The sequence below is a fragment of the Echeneis naucrates genome, chromosome 16, assembly GCF_900963305.1.
Source record: "Echeneis naucrates chromosome 16, fEcheNa1.1, whole genome shotgun sequence".
NCBI lineage: Eukaryota > Metazoa > Chordata > Actinopteri > Carangiformes > Echeneidae > Echeneis > Echeneis naucrates.
Window position 1 is genome coordinate 21392843 of NC_042526.1, and position 18466 is coordinate 21411308.

Below are 18466 nucleotides of genomic sequence, written 5' to 3' on the forward strand. Positions count from 1 at the left end.
GACTGTGGAGGCCATTTGAGTACAGTGAACTCATTGTCATGTTCAAGAAACCAGTCTGAGATGATTCCAGCTTTATGACATGGCACATTATCCTGCTGAAAGTAGCCATCAGAAGTTGGGTACATTGTGGTCATAAAGGGATGGACATGGTCAGCAACAATACTCAGGTAGGCTGTGGCGTTGCAACGATGCTCAATTGGTGCCAAGAAAATATTCCCCACACCATTACACCACCACCACCAGCCTGAACCGTTGATACAAGGCAGGATGGATCCATGCTTTCATGTTGTTGACGCCAAATTCTGACCCTACCATCCGAATGTCGCAGAAGAAATCGAGACTCATCAGACCAGGCAACGTTTTTCCAATCTTCTATTGTCCAATTTCCATGAGCTTTTGCAAATTGTAGCCTCAGTTTCCTGTTCTTAGCTGAAAGGAGTGGCACCCGGTGTGGTCTTCTGCTGCTGTAGCCCATCTGCCTCAAAGTTCGACGTACTGTGCGTTCAGAGATGCTCTTCTGCCTACCTTGGTTGTAACGGGTGGTTATTTGAGTCACTGTTGCCTTTCTATCAGCTCGAACCAGTCTGGCCATTCTCCTCTGACCTCTGGCATCAACAAGGCATTTCCGCCCACAGAACTGCCGCTCACTGGATATTTTTTCTTTTTCGGACCATTCTCTGTAAACCCTAGAGATGGTTGTGCGTGAAAATCCCAGTAGATCAGCAGTTTCTGAAATACTCAGACCAGCCCTTCTGGCACCAACAACCATGCCACGTTCAAAGTCACTCAAATCACCCTTCTTCCCCATACTGATGCTCGGTTTGAACTGCAGGAGATTGTCTTGACCATATCTACATGCCTAAATGCACTGAGTTGCCGCCATGTGATTGGCTGATTAGAAATTAAGTGTTAACAAGCAGTTGGACAGGTGTACCTAATAAAGTGGCCGGTGAGTGTATATATACATATATATATATATATACATATATATACATATATATATATATATATACATATATATACATATATATATATATATATATACATATATATATATATATATACATACATATATATACACAGTATATATATATAGAGTATATATATAGAAAGATTTGGAGATACTGGCAGAGCTACTGCTACATTGTTAGTCCCAGCTGTCTCTGTGTCAGAAAGAAATTAATCATTCCCTCATGGAAACAATGAAGATACCATGCACTGGAAACCAAAACACTTTATTCAACTCTTCATTCAACTAATTTCTTGGACATAAAATTAATTGTTCTCACAAACAATATAACATTCTGCTCAATTTAAGGGATGGTGATTGTTATTACCACTTGTCAGGCACTGAATTTAAATCAGAGGCAAATACTAAGCTTACCCCCTGATGTTGAATATGTTCTCAGAATTCATAACAATTTGTGGTTTTTCAACATCATTGCTGACACTTGAAGCTGAAGTCCATCTTAATGTCTCCTGAACTTGGTTCAAAGGTGAAGCTGTAAGACACTCCAGCTCTTCCATCACCGGAACTCTCCCATGGTGATCTGAAGAAATACACTCCCTGTTTCCTATGCCGACTCCACTCACAGTCCCCCTGCAGGAGAAGAGAATATAAGCAATCATTGGGTTTTCCAGAAAATGACTTCATTATGCTGCTTCCTATTGGTTTTATTGAAACGAACTCACAAACTTAGCCAGATTTGACAAAGGAAAACCAGGAAATACACATTGCACTTATTAAATTACATGGATTAGACAGAGTAAGATCATTAAGTAGCAAAAATAAAGTAAAAGAAGTCTTGCAGTACAAAGTTGATTCATTTTATGAGGAAAACAAAACCATAATACCTGCTCAGTGATTGATTTGATCAGACCTGCGCTAACAGTGATGTCGCTGGTTAGGTGGTATTCCATCCACAATGCGATACCATGGCAACAACCATTCCTAAAATAGACATGTAAACTAACTTTGAAGAATGAAATCTTCATGAAATCTGAGATCTTTTTTCTAAATAATATATCCTAATAATAGATAGCTTCTAGGAATACACCCTACCTTATGAAAGGCACTGAGCCTTGACTGCTAATTGGTTGTTGAGGGACACACTCTGTGAAGTCAAAGTTCATGATGGCAGTGGACTGGGTGAGAGCACGGCATGGGTACTCCCACAGAGGATGGGGCTCTGCCTCATGTGATTCACGAAAATCCAGAGATTGCTGAAAGGACAGATGACATGAAATTTAGGAATAATGTTTAAGCAATCTGATTTTACTATAGAACAAAAAAACAGCTATAACTAAAACCATGTTCATTTTATTTACACCCTCCTTCTTTCAACTTTCTCCCTATTTGGAGTTGCCACAGCAAGTGGCAGCTCCGTGGCTTGCATGATTGATTTGGCTGCTGTTTTCTCGCCAGATGCCCTTCCTGACACAACCCTCCCCATTTGTCCGGGCTTGGGACCAGCACAAGGCTACCACTGGTTTGTATTGTTGCTGGGGTTTGAAGCCTGGGTGCTCTACCACTGAGCTATGTCCCTGGGCCAATTAAAACCATGTTAAATAAATATAAACCTATCTGCTTTTCTTAATATCTTATCTCCAAAACTTTGAAATGACAGCCAAAGAGAAGGCTCATTGCAGAATGAGTTTGTTTCACTTGTGTTATGGTTAGTTTCTACCCTCGTTCATTTATCTTCTACCGGTCATCCGTTTCCAGGTCAGGGAGGTGCTAGAGCCAATCCCAGCTTGCATTGGGGCGGGGGTACATCAGAGGGCCAACACACAGAGAGAGACAAAGACAAACTATCACTTACACATGTGTCTTTTTTATACATCGTAGGACTGTGTGAAGAAACCCAGTAAAAAGGAGTAAAAAGGAAATCCAGAGTACCTGGAGGAAACCCACGCAAACCCAGGAACAAGCAACCTTGTAGTTTTGAGGCATTATAACCATTATGCTGCCATGCTGCCTGGTTTTCACCCTCTTCTATTGATGTCAATCAATTCCTGCGTTTGTGAGCATCCAGTGTCGTGCAAGTGTGTGTGTTTGTCAGTGTCTGTACATCTAGCTGTGTGTCAGCTGATCAGCTGCTCAAATATCGGAGCAGTCATAAAGTAATTGCTCCACCTGCAGCTGTCACCTGTAGCAGGGTTGCTGTGACAAAAACCTGAGAGCAGAGACAGAGAGCCCAGAATGGATTGGCGAAGCCCTCAAACTTGGGCGGCTTATGACAAAATGGTAACTCCTATATTAAAACTGACCAGATGGTGACTGCTGTAACAAGTTCCTGAGGCAGTGGATGGATTTTTGTTGTTTCTAGAGTCTAAAATGTGGACAACACAGCAATGTAAAACAACAGAGACAGTTCTGCTGTTCGCCCAAGTAATTGGAGCGAATTGGAGACATAGATAGTGGACATGTCCTTCAGAGGCTCACAGATCAAATTCTGTTTGACTCACTACTAAAGTAGACACATTGTCTGAAACAGGAAGAGAATCTCTTCTATTTCCGAGAAAACGGTGTGGCTAGTTCATACTATGGGTCAGTGAGAATGATTTATCAGTATTTTTTCAGGTAATTGTCACCTCAGTTCTCCACTCTAGTGAAACTACACACTACTCTAACTGAACATTTTGTGCAATATACACTCATTATAAACTGAAAATATGTCAAAACTGAGCATGATATTTGAACAGTTGCTGCTCAAAAAGCATAAAAGATAATGAAATAGATCAAAACAGTGATGAACAGACAAGACTTTTGTCACTTGAACGCAGTCTGGAGCTGAAAGTATGGGGAAGTAGCAGTAAAAGGTTGAAAATGTGAAAGTCAAATTGCCCACAAATACGCAAACGTAGTAGATTTTTTGGATGCATTTGGCCATTTATGCCACCAAAAATGTGTCTCCGGTAGAGAAAATCCTTAGCACACTGACTGATACCAAGCTGCACGTTTTGATACATAATTGGCCTGAGTTTTCTCAAAGCCCTAGGACAAGTAGCAAATTGAAATGTTTTCGCTTCCGTTCTCTTCAGAAAGAAGAATAAGAAATGCAAGTAAAAACAATATTGACTTGGTGCAGGGGGCCGAGGCATGAATAAGAAATTCAACCAGTAACAATAACAACAATGGTCCAACGACAGGTCCAGTGGCTTGGTGCGGAGCCCCTAGGCACAAATAAGAAATGCAAGTAATAACAATACAGAAATACGTTACCTGAACCATTTCATCCATGGGTGTGACATCAAAGCCCTCACATTTTCCACATGGCGCTCTTATCCTCCACAAATCCTAACAAAGGCAGTAAGAAAAAGAGTTATTCAACTGACTTATTTTTAAACAGTTATTATTCTATTACCGTTATAAAATGTGTCATACATACATATTTCTATGCATCTATGAAATATTCCCTTCTGTCTCACCTGGAATTCCACAGCAACCATGTGAAGTGTGGCAGAGCAGGGGAGGATGGTGGCACTGGGCTGCAGGAGTCCTGCCAAGGCAGTCCGACAGTACCAGAAGTAAAGGGAGTGCCAGGGTAAGAGGCTGGTGCTGAAGTACGGTTCACCCATCAGGACTGAGATCTGTTTGTGAGATTCTCACCGTCACATGTGAAGTTACATGTCTGGTATGGTTTGTTTTTTTTTTTTTGTTTTTTTTTTTTGTCTTTTCATTTCTGGCCTCAAATGTAATAAAATATGTTTGAATTCTAACAAATGACAACTGTAAAGTAAATAACTAAGGCAGCATTAATTTTTGCCATATGCGGAAAGGAAAACAGAATTTTTTAAAAAACAAGTAGATTTTTATGTCAGCGTTAAATGATGTGCATTTCCATCCACATGGTGACAGTTCTAAGAGGGTTTGTTCATGAGGGGCATATTTCACACCACACACAGAAGATGCATTGTCAAAAGTGGTTATGAATGCAGCTTCAATTGTTGTGTTGATTTTGAAAGACTCTCTTTATGTCAGTATTTTTTAATCAGTTAATCATCAATGTCTCAGGTGTTTAGGCCTGTGGCTATAAGTCATCAAGTGCAGACTACAGAATTTCCCAGTTCAGGTAATAGTAACAGCAGCACACCCTGGCAGATAACACACACCATTACAGGCTTGTTCTCAAGGTACCTGTTCACCCAGGTCACCACTGGTTAGTTGGTCTGGCTTCATCTCCAGTAGCTCAACACCTCCTTTCATCAAGTTAGTTTCCAACACCTGTGGAGAAAATTTTTAGCATGATAATTTCTTCCTCACTTTTGCCTGAAGAGTTAATTGAGTGCAAAGTGCAAAGATATCAAGGAGCATCTCTCTGCTCTCCAAAGTTTATGTAGCCCTTTGAATAGTTGTCAGGTACCTGCTCAATAACTTGTTTGGACATTGTAGAGTTTTCCAAGCTCAAGACCTAAGCAGAAGTCAAGTGAATAAAAATATGAGTCATTAACATAGTCTGAGTGTGGTGTTTTGTTCTCTCCAGCATGTCCATGATCACAGCAGAGTACCTTCTTGGCTCCAAGCATATGAGCAAACACAGGAAGCAGGCTTCCATCACTGACACTGAGACACACACTGTCCTTTCTCAGAACCTGAAAGTAACACAGCAGGTGAAACAGAAAAAATATATAAATCTATCACAAATTAAAAGTCTGGATTCCAATCTGTCTTGACTTACACAGCACAATGCCTTGATGTATGTCTCTGTACGCTGACTGTCATTGAGTTCACCGAAACGAGGCCGAGTCCAAACCATGTGAGCTTGACAGGTGCAACATGGACGAGACGGAGGGGCTGTAGTCTGGTGGCTGAAAACATGAACAGTCTATTAGCTAGTTCAGGAGGGATATATGATCACATCATCACAATGAAATTTTGAAAAGACTATAGTACAAAATGTTGTATTAGTGTGTTTATACGAAATTTATGAAAAGCATCAATTGTCAAACATGCTATAAGAAAATGAAATTAATTTTAGACTGCTGTCAGATCATGCCATGCTAGGTAGATATCATGCTGTCTTAGCTTTCCACAAGTATTGTACTAAAGGATTTTTCTGAGATAGCTGTTTTACCTGTTAGACTGGAGGCTATACCACAGACTGTAGTCATCATGGCATACAGTTAGACTGAGCTCATCTCCTTTTGTCACCCTGCTTTCCACAGGCAGGAAGTAGACACTCTGCATCCAATGGTCTCTCCACTAAAACACAACACACCATTAACAATGGATGATGGGTGCCTGAATATAACTGTACTGTACAATATGCACTACAACTGACCGGAGCCATCTTTGGTTGTTGGTATGTCCAGCCAGGAGCCATGGTGCACACAATGTTTCCACTGGGATCCATGTCAAGGTCCCACCAGGACAGAACCACCTGTGCTTGACCACTGGACTGAGCCACAAATCGGGAGGAGTGAGACTGGAAGGTACTGCTTACTGGCTTACTAAAATCCACACTGAAAGGGAGAGACGAAATGCAGAGAAAGGATACAGAGGATGTGAAAATGTTTAGAGAAAACTTTTTAAAAGAAACATCTTCATCTTTCTCACTTTCCCACCTGAACATCTTGCAGAGAGGACTCAGTGGGGTGAAGTTGTTTGGGGACACCTGGCTTAGCTGAATGTCGCACACTGAATGAGCTCCAGCACAGCGGCCCACATCAGGTGGGGGGACCAGACGGATTCCATCCACCTCTGCTGGCTGCAGCTGAGCCCAACTCCACAGCAACTCTGACTCCACCAGCTGAGCGTAGATAGTGGCGCGATGAGGAACCGCCACACAGCCCTCCTAGAGACGACAGGCACAATCATTTAGAACACAAGACATAGACATCACTTCTTGGCCTCATGCAAACTGTTAAAATATCAGTAACACACCTGAACCAGGTTTTGATGAGCATGTTCATAGCTGGGTAGGGCTCCTTCACCTATGAGTTCTGTATCAAACAGTTCTGTTATGAGGACGTTGGCCTTCATTTGCATATCTCCATCTGTAATAAAATAAATCACAAATACAACACATCTCAAACACAAGCACTGAAAGGAAAATTTGGTAAATGCAAACATCCAGCAGTGTGTGTATGTGCTTAATTTGTCTCTGACCTTGTCCCACAGTCACATCAGTGGAGTGTTTGTTAATGATCTTGATCTTGTCAGAGAAGCCATTCTTTTCCACAATTCGCTGAGCTGCTTCAGCCATGGGTTTAAAAACCTTCAGACAAAAGGAAAACAAGAGACTATATATATATATATATATTGCATTAATTGCATGCTGCTATTTTGTCCCTTCAGCAGCGTCCAGACGCTGTTGACATCACAGAGGTGAATAAAACTTTGAATAAAAATAAAAAAATTTGCTTATGATAGTTTGTTTAAAAAAAAACAAAAAACAAAAAAAACTGCTCACTAGACTAGTCTAAAGTAACTAGCCACTTGTGTAAAGCGGAATTAAAATAGTTAATTTTTCACATTTAATTGAAGCTATATTTGTGAAGTAGACAATGTGTTTCCTCAGGACCATTTAACTTCTTTTGGTTTGAAATAAACCTAAAAGGCAACTTCATAAGGCTATTTTCTTTGATTCCCAATCAAGATACATTGTTGAGATATCCTTTACATGGTTATATTGTTGCAGCTGTTGGGATTATATAAATACAAATTATGATATATATATATATATATATATATATATATATATATATATATATATATATATATATATATATATATATCTACTTCCTGCTATGTATCCTTCTGTTCCAATACACAGGCAAAATGTGAATTTTTAGTCATATTTAAGAAAGTTGATTAATTTTGACCCAGTTTCGCCTTTTTCAGCCAATGTTATCAAAGTCTCACATGGCCTCATTTGGACTGAAATGATTAGTGGTTAATCAGTTGATCACAATTTTATAACCAATATATTTTCATTTATGCAGCTTTGATACCAAACATTTTTTATTTTAACTGCATTGCGCAAGTCCACCTGCTGCAGATTACTTGTAGATTTATGACAAGAAAAACTGAATGCAATTAGGCTGGAGATCCAATTAGCATGCACAACTGATAGCGTTAGTATCCAACATGAGAGGGAACTAATTTGGTCCTGCTTATGTGCAGTATCCATTAAGTGTATACTTAGAGAATATGCACCTCAACAGCATAGCAGAAGTCAGCACCAGCGGTGACAGCCATCATTGACAGTAGGCCTGTTCCCGTCCCAATGTCCAAGATGATGACCTTCTTACCACACGCTTTTACTCTGGCCACAGCTGCCCGAATCCCTTGGTAGTACTTCTTATTCTGAAAGCAAGTACAAATGTCAGCTGTGCTACAAAGACACTCTGTGGTTGTTTATCTATTGATTGTTTTAAGTCATGACAGTTAGTAGAGTTTTTTCCAGATATTCCTATCAAGCCTATCAGTAATGTCTCCCAACACTCACCCTGTCATGATCATGCAGCATATCAGCATAACAGGACCTGCAAAATAAACACACCCATTTCAGATTTGAATGGAAGGACTACACGTTCAGATTAGGCCATTATGTTCTTTGGTGAGCTGTTGGCCCAGTGTAAAGTTATTTACTTATTTATTTTATTTTTATTATTATTATTATTATTATTTTTTTTTTTTTTTACAGTTGTTCGATGTTCAACAACAAGTAAAAACTGAAGATATTGAAGATTATGATAGAATGCCCCCCCACCAGCCCATGCACAGTATCCAATGAGTGTGTATAATGCAGCTTGTATCCATGCTGCTGGGTCAGTGTTAGGCCTGGCTCACACTACAGGTTTCCCGGGCCGATTTTACCCCGATTCGCCCCTCCCGACAATCGGAGGCGCCCAGATCATTTTCAAACATGTGTGAAATGTTTTTATCGGGATGATTTCGCTGAGGATGGCCATAGCCAATCAGAGAGACCCGCCTACGAGGGAAGTCATTGGAAGTTATCGGCGACGAAAATGACGACCACGAAGGAGAAGGGTGTGCGAGTGAGCTGGACAGCCGAGGAGGGTATTCTAGTCGACCTGTGGCAAGACCAGCAGGACCGCACTAGGCTCCATTTTTTGTGCTTTTGTTTACATTCGTTTCCTTGTGAGATGACGTAGGATCACGTGGTGCGTCGCTCTCTAGTCCGATAATCTTGATAAAATTCTGTCTTATGTGCTGGTCATTACCTTCACATCTTGTAGTGTGTGTTTAAGATTTAAGAGAAAATGTATGATATTCTCCTTGTGTGTGTGATACAACCCAATTTCAGACTCTTATAAGATTTTTAAATTCTTGTCGTGTGAGCCAGGCTTTACCTGGCTATCTCCTGGTGGTAGTCGTACTCTTCGCTCTCCTCCACCCAGTCTAGAGCACCAGTGGTCGGGTTGGCTCTTCCACAGAAGGTCTTCATATCTGTCACAACTGCTGTAATAATCCTATGATAGTAAAATTTTGTTTTGCAGATATATTTTCCACAACTTAAAGGATGAATTAAATTACTTGAGAAGCATTGTTCTAACGGGAGCTGCCATCTTTTCCTCAGACGTCACAAGGTCATTGGGTCACATGACCACCTCATTCCCCCCCAAATTTTTCCCATGACGCCGGTTTCTACCACATTAGCTGTACTTTGGCTTTGACGAGTTCTGTGCAGTAGTATGATTGGACTGCTGGGAGCCCCGGAGCTGCGGCGAATCGCGCGGGCTGGACTCAAAGACTAAACAGCACAGCGCTGGCCTGTGTGACTGAAGAGCGACCTGCTACAAATGTGCAGCTGCGCTAGTCCTGGAAGGGAGGGATTCGTTCGTGGCTGGTTGCTGCCACTGGTGATGAAGACAAGCTTATTTATTCCTATGCTGGGAGGGCGGCTGGGGCCAAATACTGGAAATCAAATAATACACTTTTAGGTGACAAATCCTTCAAAGAAGAAACCATTGAAGTCATAACTGAAAATTGGAGGAAATCCCGAGAGGAGAAATTATATGGCAAACATTGGGAATATACAACATTTTTGCTTAGTAGTATGGCAATTAAAAGGGGAAAGGAACTGTCTAAAGAAAAAAATCTTAAGGCTGTAATTTCTATTTATGAAAATAACACACTTTCTCAGCTCGAGACCAATAATTTATTTGAATTGCAATCTGAGTTGGACAATATATATCAAAATCGTGGTGCATTTATTTGTTCCCGACAGAAAAGAAATGCTACAATAGATAAAATACGCAAACTCAAAATTGACCAACAAATATCTGAAAACCCCCCCAAAATCTCTAATGCTAGTGAAAAGTTTTATAAAAACTTATATTCTGCACCAAATGATAGTTACAGCCCATCCCATGAGGCACAACATATTGACCAAACTCAAAAATATATCTGTGAACAAGATTTATCCTTGGGAGAACTAAAAAGTAATATCAGTAGCTTAAAAGATAAGTCCCCAGGAAATGATGGACTTACTGGCGAATTTTATAAGGTATTTCAAGGTCATATTCCTAAGTTTTTACTGTATGTCTTCAAAGAGGCTATAGAAATCCGTAAGCTTCCTGCAACTATGTGCCAAGTTTTAATTACCTTGATGCTTAAATCTAATAAGGATCAACTGCTGATTGAGAGTTAGGGTTAGGGTGAGAGGTGGAGACTGATAACCTTAATCAGTAATGATGCAAAATTATTGCCTCACATCTTCACAGAAAGACTAAAGTTTTGTTTTGACACAATTATGGATGATGGTCAGTCTGGTTTCATGCAAGGCAGACTTATCTGTAACAATATTAGATTAATCTTAGATTTTCGACTATAAAAATAAATAAAAAAATAGACTACCTTATTCAATTTTTTATGGAGAAACAAACCTCACTACCTAAAAAGAAATATGTTGTGTAATTCATACTGTCATAGAGGATTAAATATGCTTCACTTTCATTCTTCGAACATAATCTTCAGGTTGAACTGGATTAAACATTTGGTATTCCATTTGGACATTTGGTATTCCAATACCTGCACGAGAATATTGTACAACATTTGATGCAATACCAGGATGCTACTCAAGATTATTACAAGGCAGCAATGTATCTAATGAACAGCCAGTTTTGAAGACTATATTTTACTAAATGGCATCAATGTAAAAAATAACAAATGCAATAACAAACTGTTTAGACATATGATACGCTGCCCTACAACTTCTTGTAGCAATAATTATTGGAATAATCATTTTGTTAACATTCATTGTAAAATGGTATGGACTTAGTATAAAAATATGTGATTAATAATAAGATTTGTGAAGTTCACTTTAAAATTATACATATAATTTATCCAACAAAACAAAACAAAACAAAAAAAAAAAATACAGGTTTGAGCTTTCTGAATCCTGTGTATTTAGTAACACTGAAACAGAAACAGTAGTACATTTATTTTATGAATGCATTTATGTTAAATTCTTTTGGATAGATGTTGAAAATGTTTGAATCTTTGTGCGGGATTAACATTAATCAGCAAAAAAGGATGTTCTTTTTTATTTTGAGAAAAGGAATATGGACACAAGTCATTTGCTCTTACTAAACCTTCTTATCTTACATGGAAAGTTTTATACACATAAATGCAAATGGACTGAAAGGAAACCCAATATCCACCAACTCAAGAATGAAATGAAACTTTATTTTGAAACACTAAAAGGACTGACGAATAAGAAAGCCAACCGGAATCTACGGACAAAGCCTTAAAATCCTCTTTAAAAAGAATGTATATCCCCTCTGGTTCGGTTTATTTTTTGTATGATTGTAAATGTTTAAAATGACGAATTTAAATAAAATTCACGGAGTTTGCCGCCTCCTGCAGCCTGTTGCTGACACTCCTCCTGCTGCCGTACCGGGTGTTTCCCCCACTTCTTGCAACATCCACCGAAACTCGAGATGTGACGTTCGAGTCGACTCTATTGAACTGCTCTTTTAAATGAACGACGTCAACTTAGTCGCTTTTATATCCAAATTGTCGTCGCTGCCTTCATGAAACGTGAACGGCTAATGAGATCTCTGAGTGTCTGAGTTGTCCACGGCACTCTTTATTCACGTGATAGTGTCTATGCGCAGGTACATCACATTGGGGGAGCAGAGCTAAACAGCGAGCGCCACCCAGAGGGGTATACTACGAAGGAAGCTCAACAGAGCCGGGCTTTCTTTGGGTGAGCTGGCTCCACAAAACCGAAAGCTCCAACCAGAAATAACGAGTATCACGACGGTGGTTGTCAACTTGATTTGTTGACCCAGGCTTACCTCATCAAGCTCTGTGCTCGTTCACATAAAAAGGGGCGTTTAGACGTCATTTGACGCTATTTCCGCAGAAATATGGACCGATTACGTGCCGCACATTTCAGCCAAGAAGCAGCTATATGCACCTGCTCACCTGGTGTGGTCAGGGAGAGGGAGAGGGAGGGTGAGCGGGGTCGCCGTATTTTTTGTTGACTGCTATTTTCTTTGGTTATTGTGTTCATTCTGATTATGAGTTTATGCACGGTGTCACGAGTTCATTATTCTTTTTCGTTAATAAAAAAAGTTAGTTTATTTTTCCTTTTCTCCGTGTTTTCTTTGTTAAGCGCGTCAGAAAAAGGCAAGGCCCGACCTCAGCCTCAGCATTTTTGTGAAGTAGTTACAATTATCTGAAGCAAACAAGAAGAAAAGTGAGAGGAGACAGACTGGAAGGGGCCCTGCTCCTCAGAGGAACTGGCCCTTGCAAACAGCAAAGGGTGGCCGATCATGGAGGAGGTATTCAGTTAGATCCTGGTGCTGGCAGCTCCCAATAGCAAGTTTTTGTCCAGGATATGTATAAGTGCTTTAGTGGTAAAATACTAAATGCATGTTTATTGTTTCTCAGATGGCTGGGCATCTAGGCAGACGGCGCTGGGGTTAATGATACTTTCCACCTCGAAGGTACCGATGTATTTGGGGGCCATCTTCTTTGAGTCTGTCTGGAGGGCAGGGCCACATTAACACGTCACTGTGCCACTGGGCAACAACATTTGTGTGTCCCCCCACTCACACTCACTTATGATAGTAAACACACCACTGTATCTCACCAAGGCTACTCACATTATGAAAACACATCAGTACAACCTGATAAAACAAACAAGCTACAAGCCACTGGCTACTCCTCCAGTTTTTCCACCTGAAACAAGGGGAAACTACTCTCAGAGCATCAAATATTTATTTTGTATCTTAACACATATCCCTCAAATCACAAAAAAAAAACAAACAAACCATATAATCTGGCTCATTTTAACTTAATTTTAAAGAGAAAACATCCTTTCACCCTAAATTCAAGACAGTCAGGTTTAACAACATTTAGTGCAACATATACATTCAGAAATATTGTCAATTTCTCTCAAAAACTAAACCACAGAAGAAAACTAAAAGAACACAAATGGCAGTATAACCTGGAATAAACTATTTTAGCCCTAAATATCGACATGTTTATCCAACTGACATTTTTGATAATGTAAAGTCATGCCAGAGCTTACACTGGCCTCTTTCTTGACTTTGAATGCAAATTGATGTATAATATCTTCAAAATCAATAGCACTCACAGGTCCAGGCCAGGAGGGAAAGTGAAGAAAGCTTTCTGTGTGACATTGTGGTCCTCAGCTCATTTTTAACTCTTTTAAAACTGAAAACTACCTCTCACCCTCACAGTTCGAGACAGGAAGGTTAAAAACATTCTTAATGCAACATCAACAAAGTGCTTGAACTGAATAAGTTCATCTGCCAAGGAATTGCTCAGGTCTGTTGGATAAATGGAGCACACCTTAGCAGCTTTTTCACGCAAACCACAATCACCACAGTCCCTGTCAGATAAAATGCCAAAAAGATCACATGCATCTATGTAGGCATTGAGCTGTTTGAATAGGCATGAACTGAGTCTGTCAATGATGACATAATATGTTTCAACCTTAAATCTCTGACTACTATCAGAAAGAGCTATCTCGTTGTCATCATCAGACTCGTCTGTGAATCTTTTTCTTATAGGTTGAATGTCAAATTGGTAGTCTTGTGCAGCACTGACAGAGCGTGCTGATTCTTCAAGCTCTGCAAACTGGTATCGTAAAGAGCCAACATACAATTACAGTAACTGCAACTGCAATAGACCATCAGCAGTAGCTAAATCCATGTCCATGTAGTTAATTACTTACCCAGTACCCTGTCCCACAAAATAGTAATTATTACTGTCTCCAGTTTATCCAGTTTAGAGACTAGTGCAGCAGCTTTGTGTTTGGTCGCAGTCCGAGGCTATTTTGGCCAGTGTATCTCTAATTGCCTGGTAATTGTATTTGGGAACTTTTTTGGAGTCTGCTCTACAAATCCACCTAGTACTGCTGAGAGATTTTAGTGTATGGCTAATGTAATTGTCCCTGTTATGGAAAGCTCTGTTCCAGCGATGTGGAGCCCATTGTATTTGCAAGACATGTTACTCGCATTATCGTAACTTTAGCCATGGCAGTTGGCCAAGCCCAACCCCAAGTCTCTCACCATTTTAATTACAGATTCAGCCAGACTTATGCCTGTATGGCTGTGGAGGGGCTCAAATCCAATAAATCTTTCCACCACTCTACAATCTGCAAAACGAAAAACACGTGATTTGGTCTATGTGTGCTAAATGTGGCGTTGAGTTGAGTTTCCTCTGCTATCACTTGCTTAGTTTTCTCACCCATTAATGAAATGAATTTTCGCATACAGTTGATGACATATAGGAGGGCTTACCTCTACCCTTATTACCATGCTTATCAATATGCTCTTTTAAAAAAGGATCAAACTCTGCTATAACTTCAAGCAGACCCAAATAGTTCCCGTTACACGCTGAGCTCAGCAGTTCATTGTCAGCTAGGGGTGGTAATCCTCTCGCTCACAATGTAATGACTGTGAACACACGTCTAAGGACTTCTTTCCAATACTGTTGCTGCACACTGTCAGGCAAATGAAGCGTCCACCCTGCTCATGTGCTTACACCTGTGCATTAAAGAAAGCATGTTTTCTTTATGTTCTACACGCTTTTCGTGATCACAAATCCTTTCAGGATGTTTCCAATCACAAAATCCGCAGATAAATGCATTCCTCTGCAATGACAGTGGTTTGCAGGCATAGCAGTAAACTGAACCAGTCAACGGTGAGTAAAGTAACCATTCCCTTAGCACAATTTGGTTGTTTTGGAGACGACAGTTAAGTAAGAGATTGGTAATAGAGTGTGTCCCAGAAACAATACCAGACTCCCTAACTTAGGCAGGATATTTGGAAGCCCGGTTCTGGAAGCCTGTAGGTCCCCGGTGGATTGCTTCCTCTTGGAGCAGCTCTGTAATGGGTCCCCACAGACCAGGATTTCCAGGCAGCGTCAGTGTGGAGGCGCACAGTCTGCTCGCAGGCCCAGGTGACCGTGACCCATCGATTCCCTCATTGGTCAGACAGATATTTTGCCTGTGCTCTCCCCACCCTGGGCCCTTTTAAAGTCTTAGGCCCCTTGCTCTTATGGTTAATCTGCCCTTGCTGGAGGGGGAGATCATGTGATGACAGCCAAACTTGTTGACCTACCTCATAATTCGGCACCGGGATTCAATGGTGGTCCCCCAGCCTCCGATTCCACTTGGCTGTCCTCCCCAGGGCTGCTCAGGTTTCTCGCCATGCTTGTTTCGCCCGAAGGAACTGGGCTCGGACCAAGGGCACCGCAGAGTCCGACTCCTGACAAGGGAATAATGGGTGTTGGTAACCTGTGTTTATCATAAAGGGGGACATTCCTCTGGCTGAGCTAATCAGGGTGTTGTGAGCATATTCCACCCACGGCAGGTGTGTCGCCCAAGAGGAAGGTCAGTCTCCAGGTCTTGATGAGTTTTTTCGCTTGTCCATTGGGTTGTGGGTGGTACCCAGAAGTCAAGCTGGAGGTGGCACCCAGGGCACAGTAAAATGCCTTCTAGACTTCAGATGTGAACTGTGGGCTTCGGTCCAAGACAATGTCCATGGGGATCCTGTGAAGTCTGAAAACATGTGACACTAGTAATTTAGCGGTCCCCAAGGCAGAGAGTAATTTGGGTAGGGGAATGAAGTGTAGTGCCTTAGAGAACCGATCAGCTATGGTAAGGATTTTGTCATTGCGCTCATAGGGAGGAAAACCTGTGATGAAGTCCACTGCGATGTGGGACCAGGGCTGTGGCAGAATCGGGAGGGGCTGGAGGAGACCTGCTAAGGGCCGATGAGAAAACTTGTTGTGTGCATGCAGCAATGAAGGTCCGGACGTCAGTGGACAGCCACCAGAACCTCTGTTGAACTAAGGCGAGGGTGTGGTGAACTCCAGATGGCAGTCCACACAGGAAGTGTGTCCCCACATCAGCACTGCAGATCTAGCCAAGGCAGGAACGAACAGTCAACCTGGGGGACACCTGTCCGGCACTAGCTTGCCCTGAAGAGCGTCCTGCACCTGCTGCTCAACCTGCTACCAGACTGTCCCCATCACACAGGAATTGAGGGTGGTCTCGTTGGTGGACTTCCCCTCCTCTATGACTGGAGCAGGGACGATAGGTGAGCATGACGTGCAAGCCTAGAGAGAGCTATTTCACCATAGTTGTGAATGGACCATCTGTAGAAATTTGCAAACCCAAGAAAGCGCTGGAGCTGGTTGCGAGTGGTGGGAACCGGCCACCCCTTCACTGCCTCCACCTTGGAGGGGTCGGCCTGGAGCTGTCCCTTCTCCATCACATCACCTAAGAAGCTAACAGGTGTTACATGAAATTCACACTTCTCTGCTTTTACAATTGATTTCCGGTAGTCATTGCAATATATCTCTTACATGGGTTATATGCTTCCAGGAAAGCTACAGGCCAGCTTGCTGGCACCTGAGCTCCTCAGCGAAGGCATCAGCTGGCATGGCGAGAGGGGAGTTTTGCTCAAAGAGGGCATTGTAAAAGCTCAGCAGAGGACCCTCCAACAGGTTAACCAGGTAAGCCACCTTAGCCACTTCACTGGCATAACAATGAGGTTTAGCAGTGAAGGTTAACTGGCACTGTGTTAGAAATTGGCGACATGTGTTGGGGTCACTGTAGTGTTGACACATAAATGAAGAAGTCTGAACAGGTGCTGTTTACTTGAAAGTAAATAACAATAGGTAGTTGAGTATTAGCGTAGCATCGTGTACGGAGTAGTAGCCATCTTGTAAAAAAAAAACACTGTCTAACTCCAACTCTACTCATATCAAGTTCCTTATCTCACGCTACAGTGCCACTTTGTGGTACAATACAGAAACAATACAAATGAAGAACACATTTCCTCTGTCTGTGAAAGATTACACAGTGTCACAATCTTGTTCAGTCACAGAGGGAAAGTGGGCAAGGTGAGAAACATTCCAAGTAAGAAAGAGTTTGGTTCAAATCTCTTTCTCACAGTGGCTGGTGAGGTGAATCTGGGGTGTGCTTTTGGGACATGGTGAGGCTTCCTTATCCTCACTCTCTCTCCTAGTTGAAAAGAAGGAGTGCGTGCACCACGTTTGCCATCAGTATAACATTGCTTTCTTTACCTTTTGTTTCTGAACTGCATGACGAACAGAAGCATCCAGTGAGGATGTGGTAGGGAGCAGAGGGAGAATGTCCAGCTTGATACGCATTTTTCTGCCGTACAAGAGTTCATATGGTGAGGTAGACGTTGCAGCATGTGGTGGTGTACACTTGAAGTTGTGACTGTTGGATAGCAGTTTGGATGCAGCTTCTGAGGGCACAATGAAATCTATCAATAGCTCCATTAGCAGCTGAATAGTAGACTGATGTTCTGCTATAAGATACCTCGGTTATGCACAAATGAGGCGAAAGCTGCGGACATGAACTGTGGACCGTGACACAGTTGCACTACTCCTGTCTTCCATTGAAGGAAGGCTGTTGCCCCTGAATTTCTGGGTGGTCTCCCTCCCCTCCGCAGCACCTTCCTATCAGCAACAGAGTAGTTCCCATACCAGATTGTGAAGGAGGTGACCACACATCTGTAGAAAGCTGCCAGCACTGAGGTATTGAGGCCGACTCACCTTAGCCTCCTAAGGAAATAGTGGCATTGGTGGCCCTTCTTGTTGGTGGGCCTGCCTTCAGAGGGGTATTGCTACCGAAGAGTGTCACCACTCAGTTCGGCCAGCTGCTGGGAGTATTACCGACCTCCCCAGTTAGCAGCTCATTATTGTTTGGTAAGAGGATAGGATCCCGAGGCACTAAGCAATCTGAGAACCAAGCGCACAGTGACTAAGTTTTAACCTTAACCCTGCTAATGGATAGTTGAGCTTAAATTTGTAACAGTTGGAACTTCTGTTCATAGTGGGAAGAGGTTTTTGAATGACGAGGTCATATACTAATTCAGAATTTGAAACATGAAACAAATGCTGTGAAAGATAAGAGGCAGGTGAGTATGTTGTCTGTGTCACTTGCTTGCAGTTTAATGCATATTGCATAGTTGAAGA

At 41.7% G+C, this 18466-nt stretch overlaps 1 protein-coding gene across 1 annotated transcript; it reads right to left on the bottom strand.

Moving 5' to 3' along the window:
* Positions 1–1216: 1216 nt before the first annotated feature.
* prmt7 (protein arginine methyltransferase 7) lies at positions 1217–9658 on the bottom strand. The gene is made up of 17 exons (XM_029522572.1): positions 9322–9658; positions 8454–8490; positions 8162–8311; positions 7112–7220; positions 6887–6999; positions 6568–6797; positions 6285–6465; positions 6078–6205; positions 5682–5811; positions 5512–5595; positions 5367–5414; positions 5141–5227; positions 4432–4593; positions 4226–4300; positions 2063–2223; positions 1855–1951; positions 1217–1600 (listed from the first exon to the last, which is right to left on the bottom strand). Exons 1-17 carry the CDS (start codon positions 9414–9416, stop codon positions 1439–1441), a joined length of 2049 nt encoding a protein of 682 aa, XP_029378432.1. The 5' UTR covers positions 9417–9658; the 3' UTR covers positions 1217–1438.
* Between the last annotated feature and the right edge of the window lie 8808 nt (positions 9659–18466).

What these genes read in the sequence shown, in the direction of transcription:
- prmt7 (XM_029522572.1), bottom strand. Translation starts at nt 9,416, where the DNA reads ATGAAGACCTTCTGTGGAAGAGCCAACCCGACCACTGGTGCTCTAGAC. An exon ending in AACAACCAAAGATGGCTCCG is followed by an intron (nt 6,206 to 6,284) that starts GTCAGTTGTAGT and finishes GTTGTGTTTTAG; the next exon opens with TGGAGAGACCATTGGATGCA. An exon ending in CCATGGATGAAATGGTTCAG is followed by an intron (nt 2,224 to 4,225) that starts GTAACGTATTTC and finishes CTGTCCTTTCAG; the next exon opens with CAATCTCTGGATTTTCGTGA.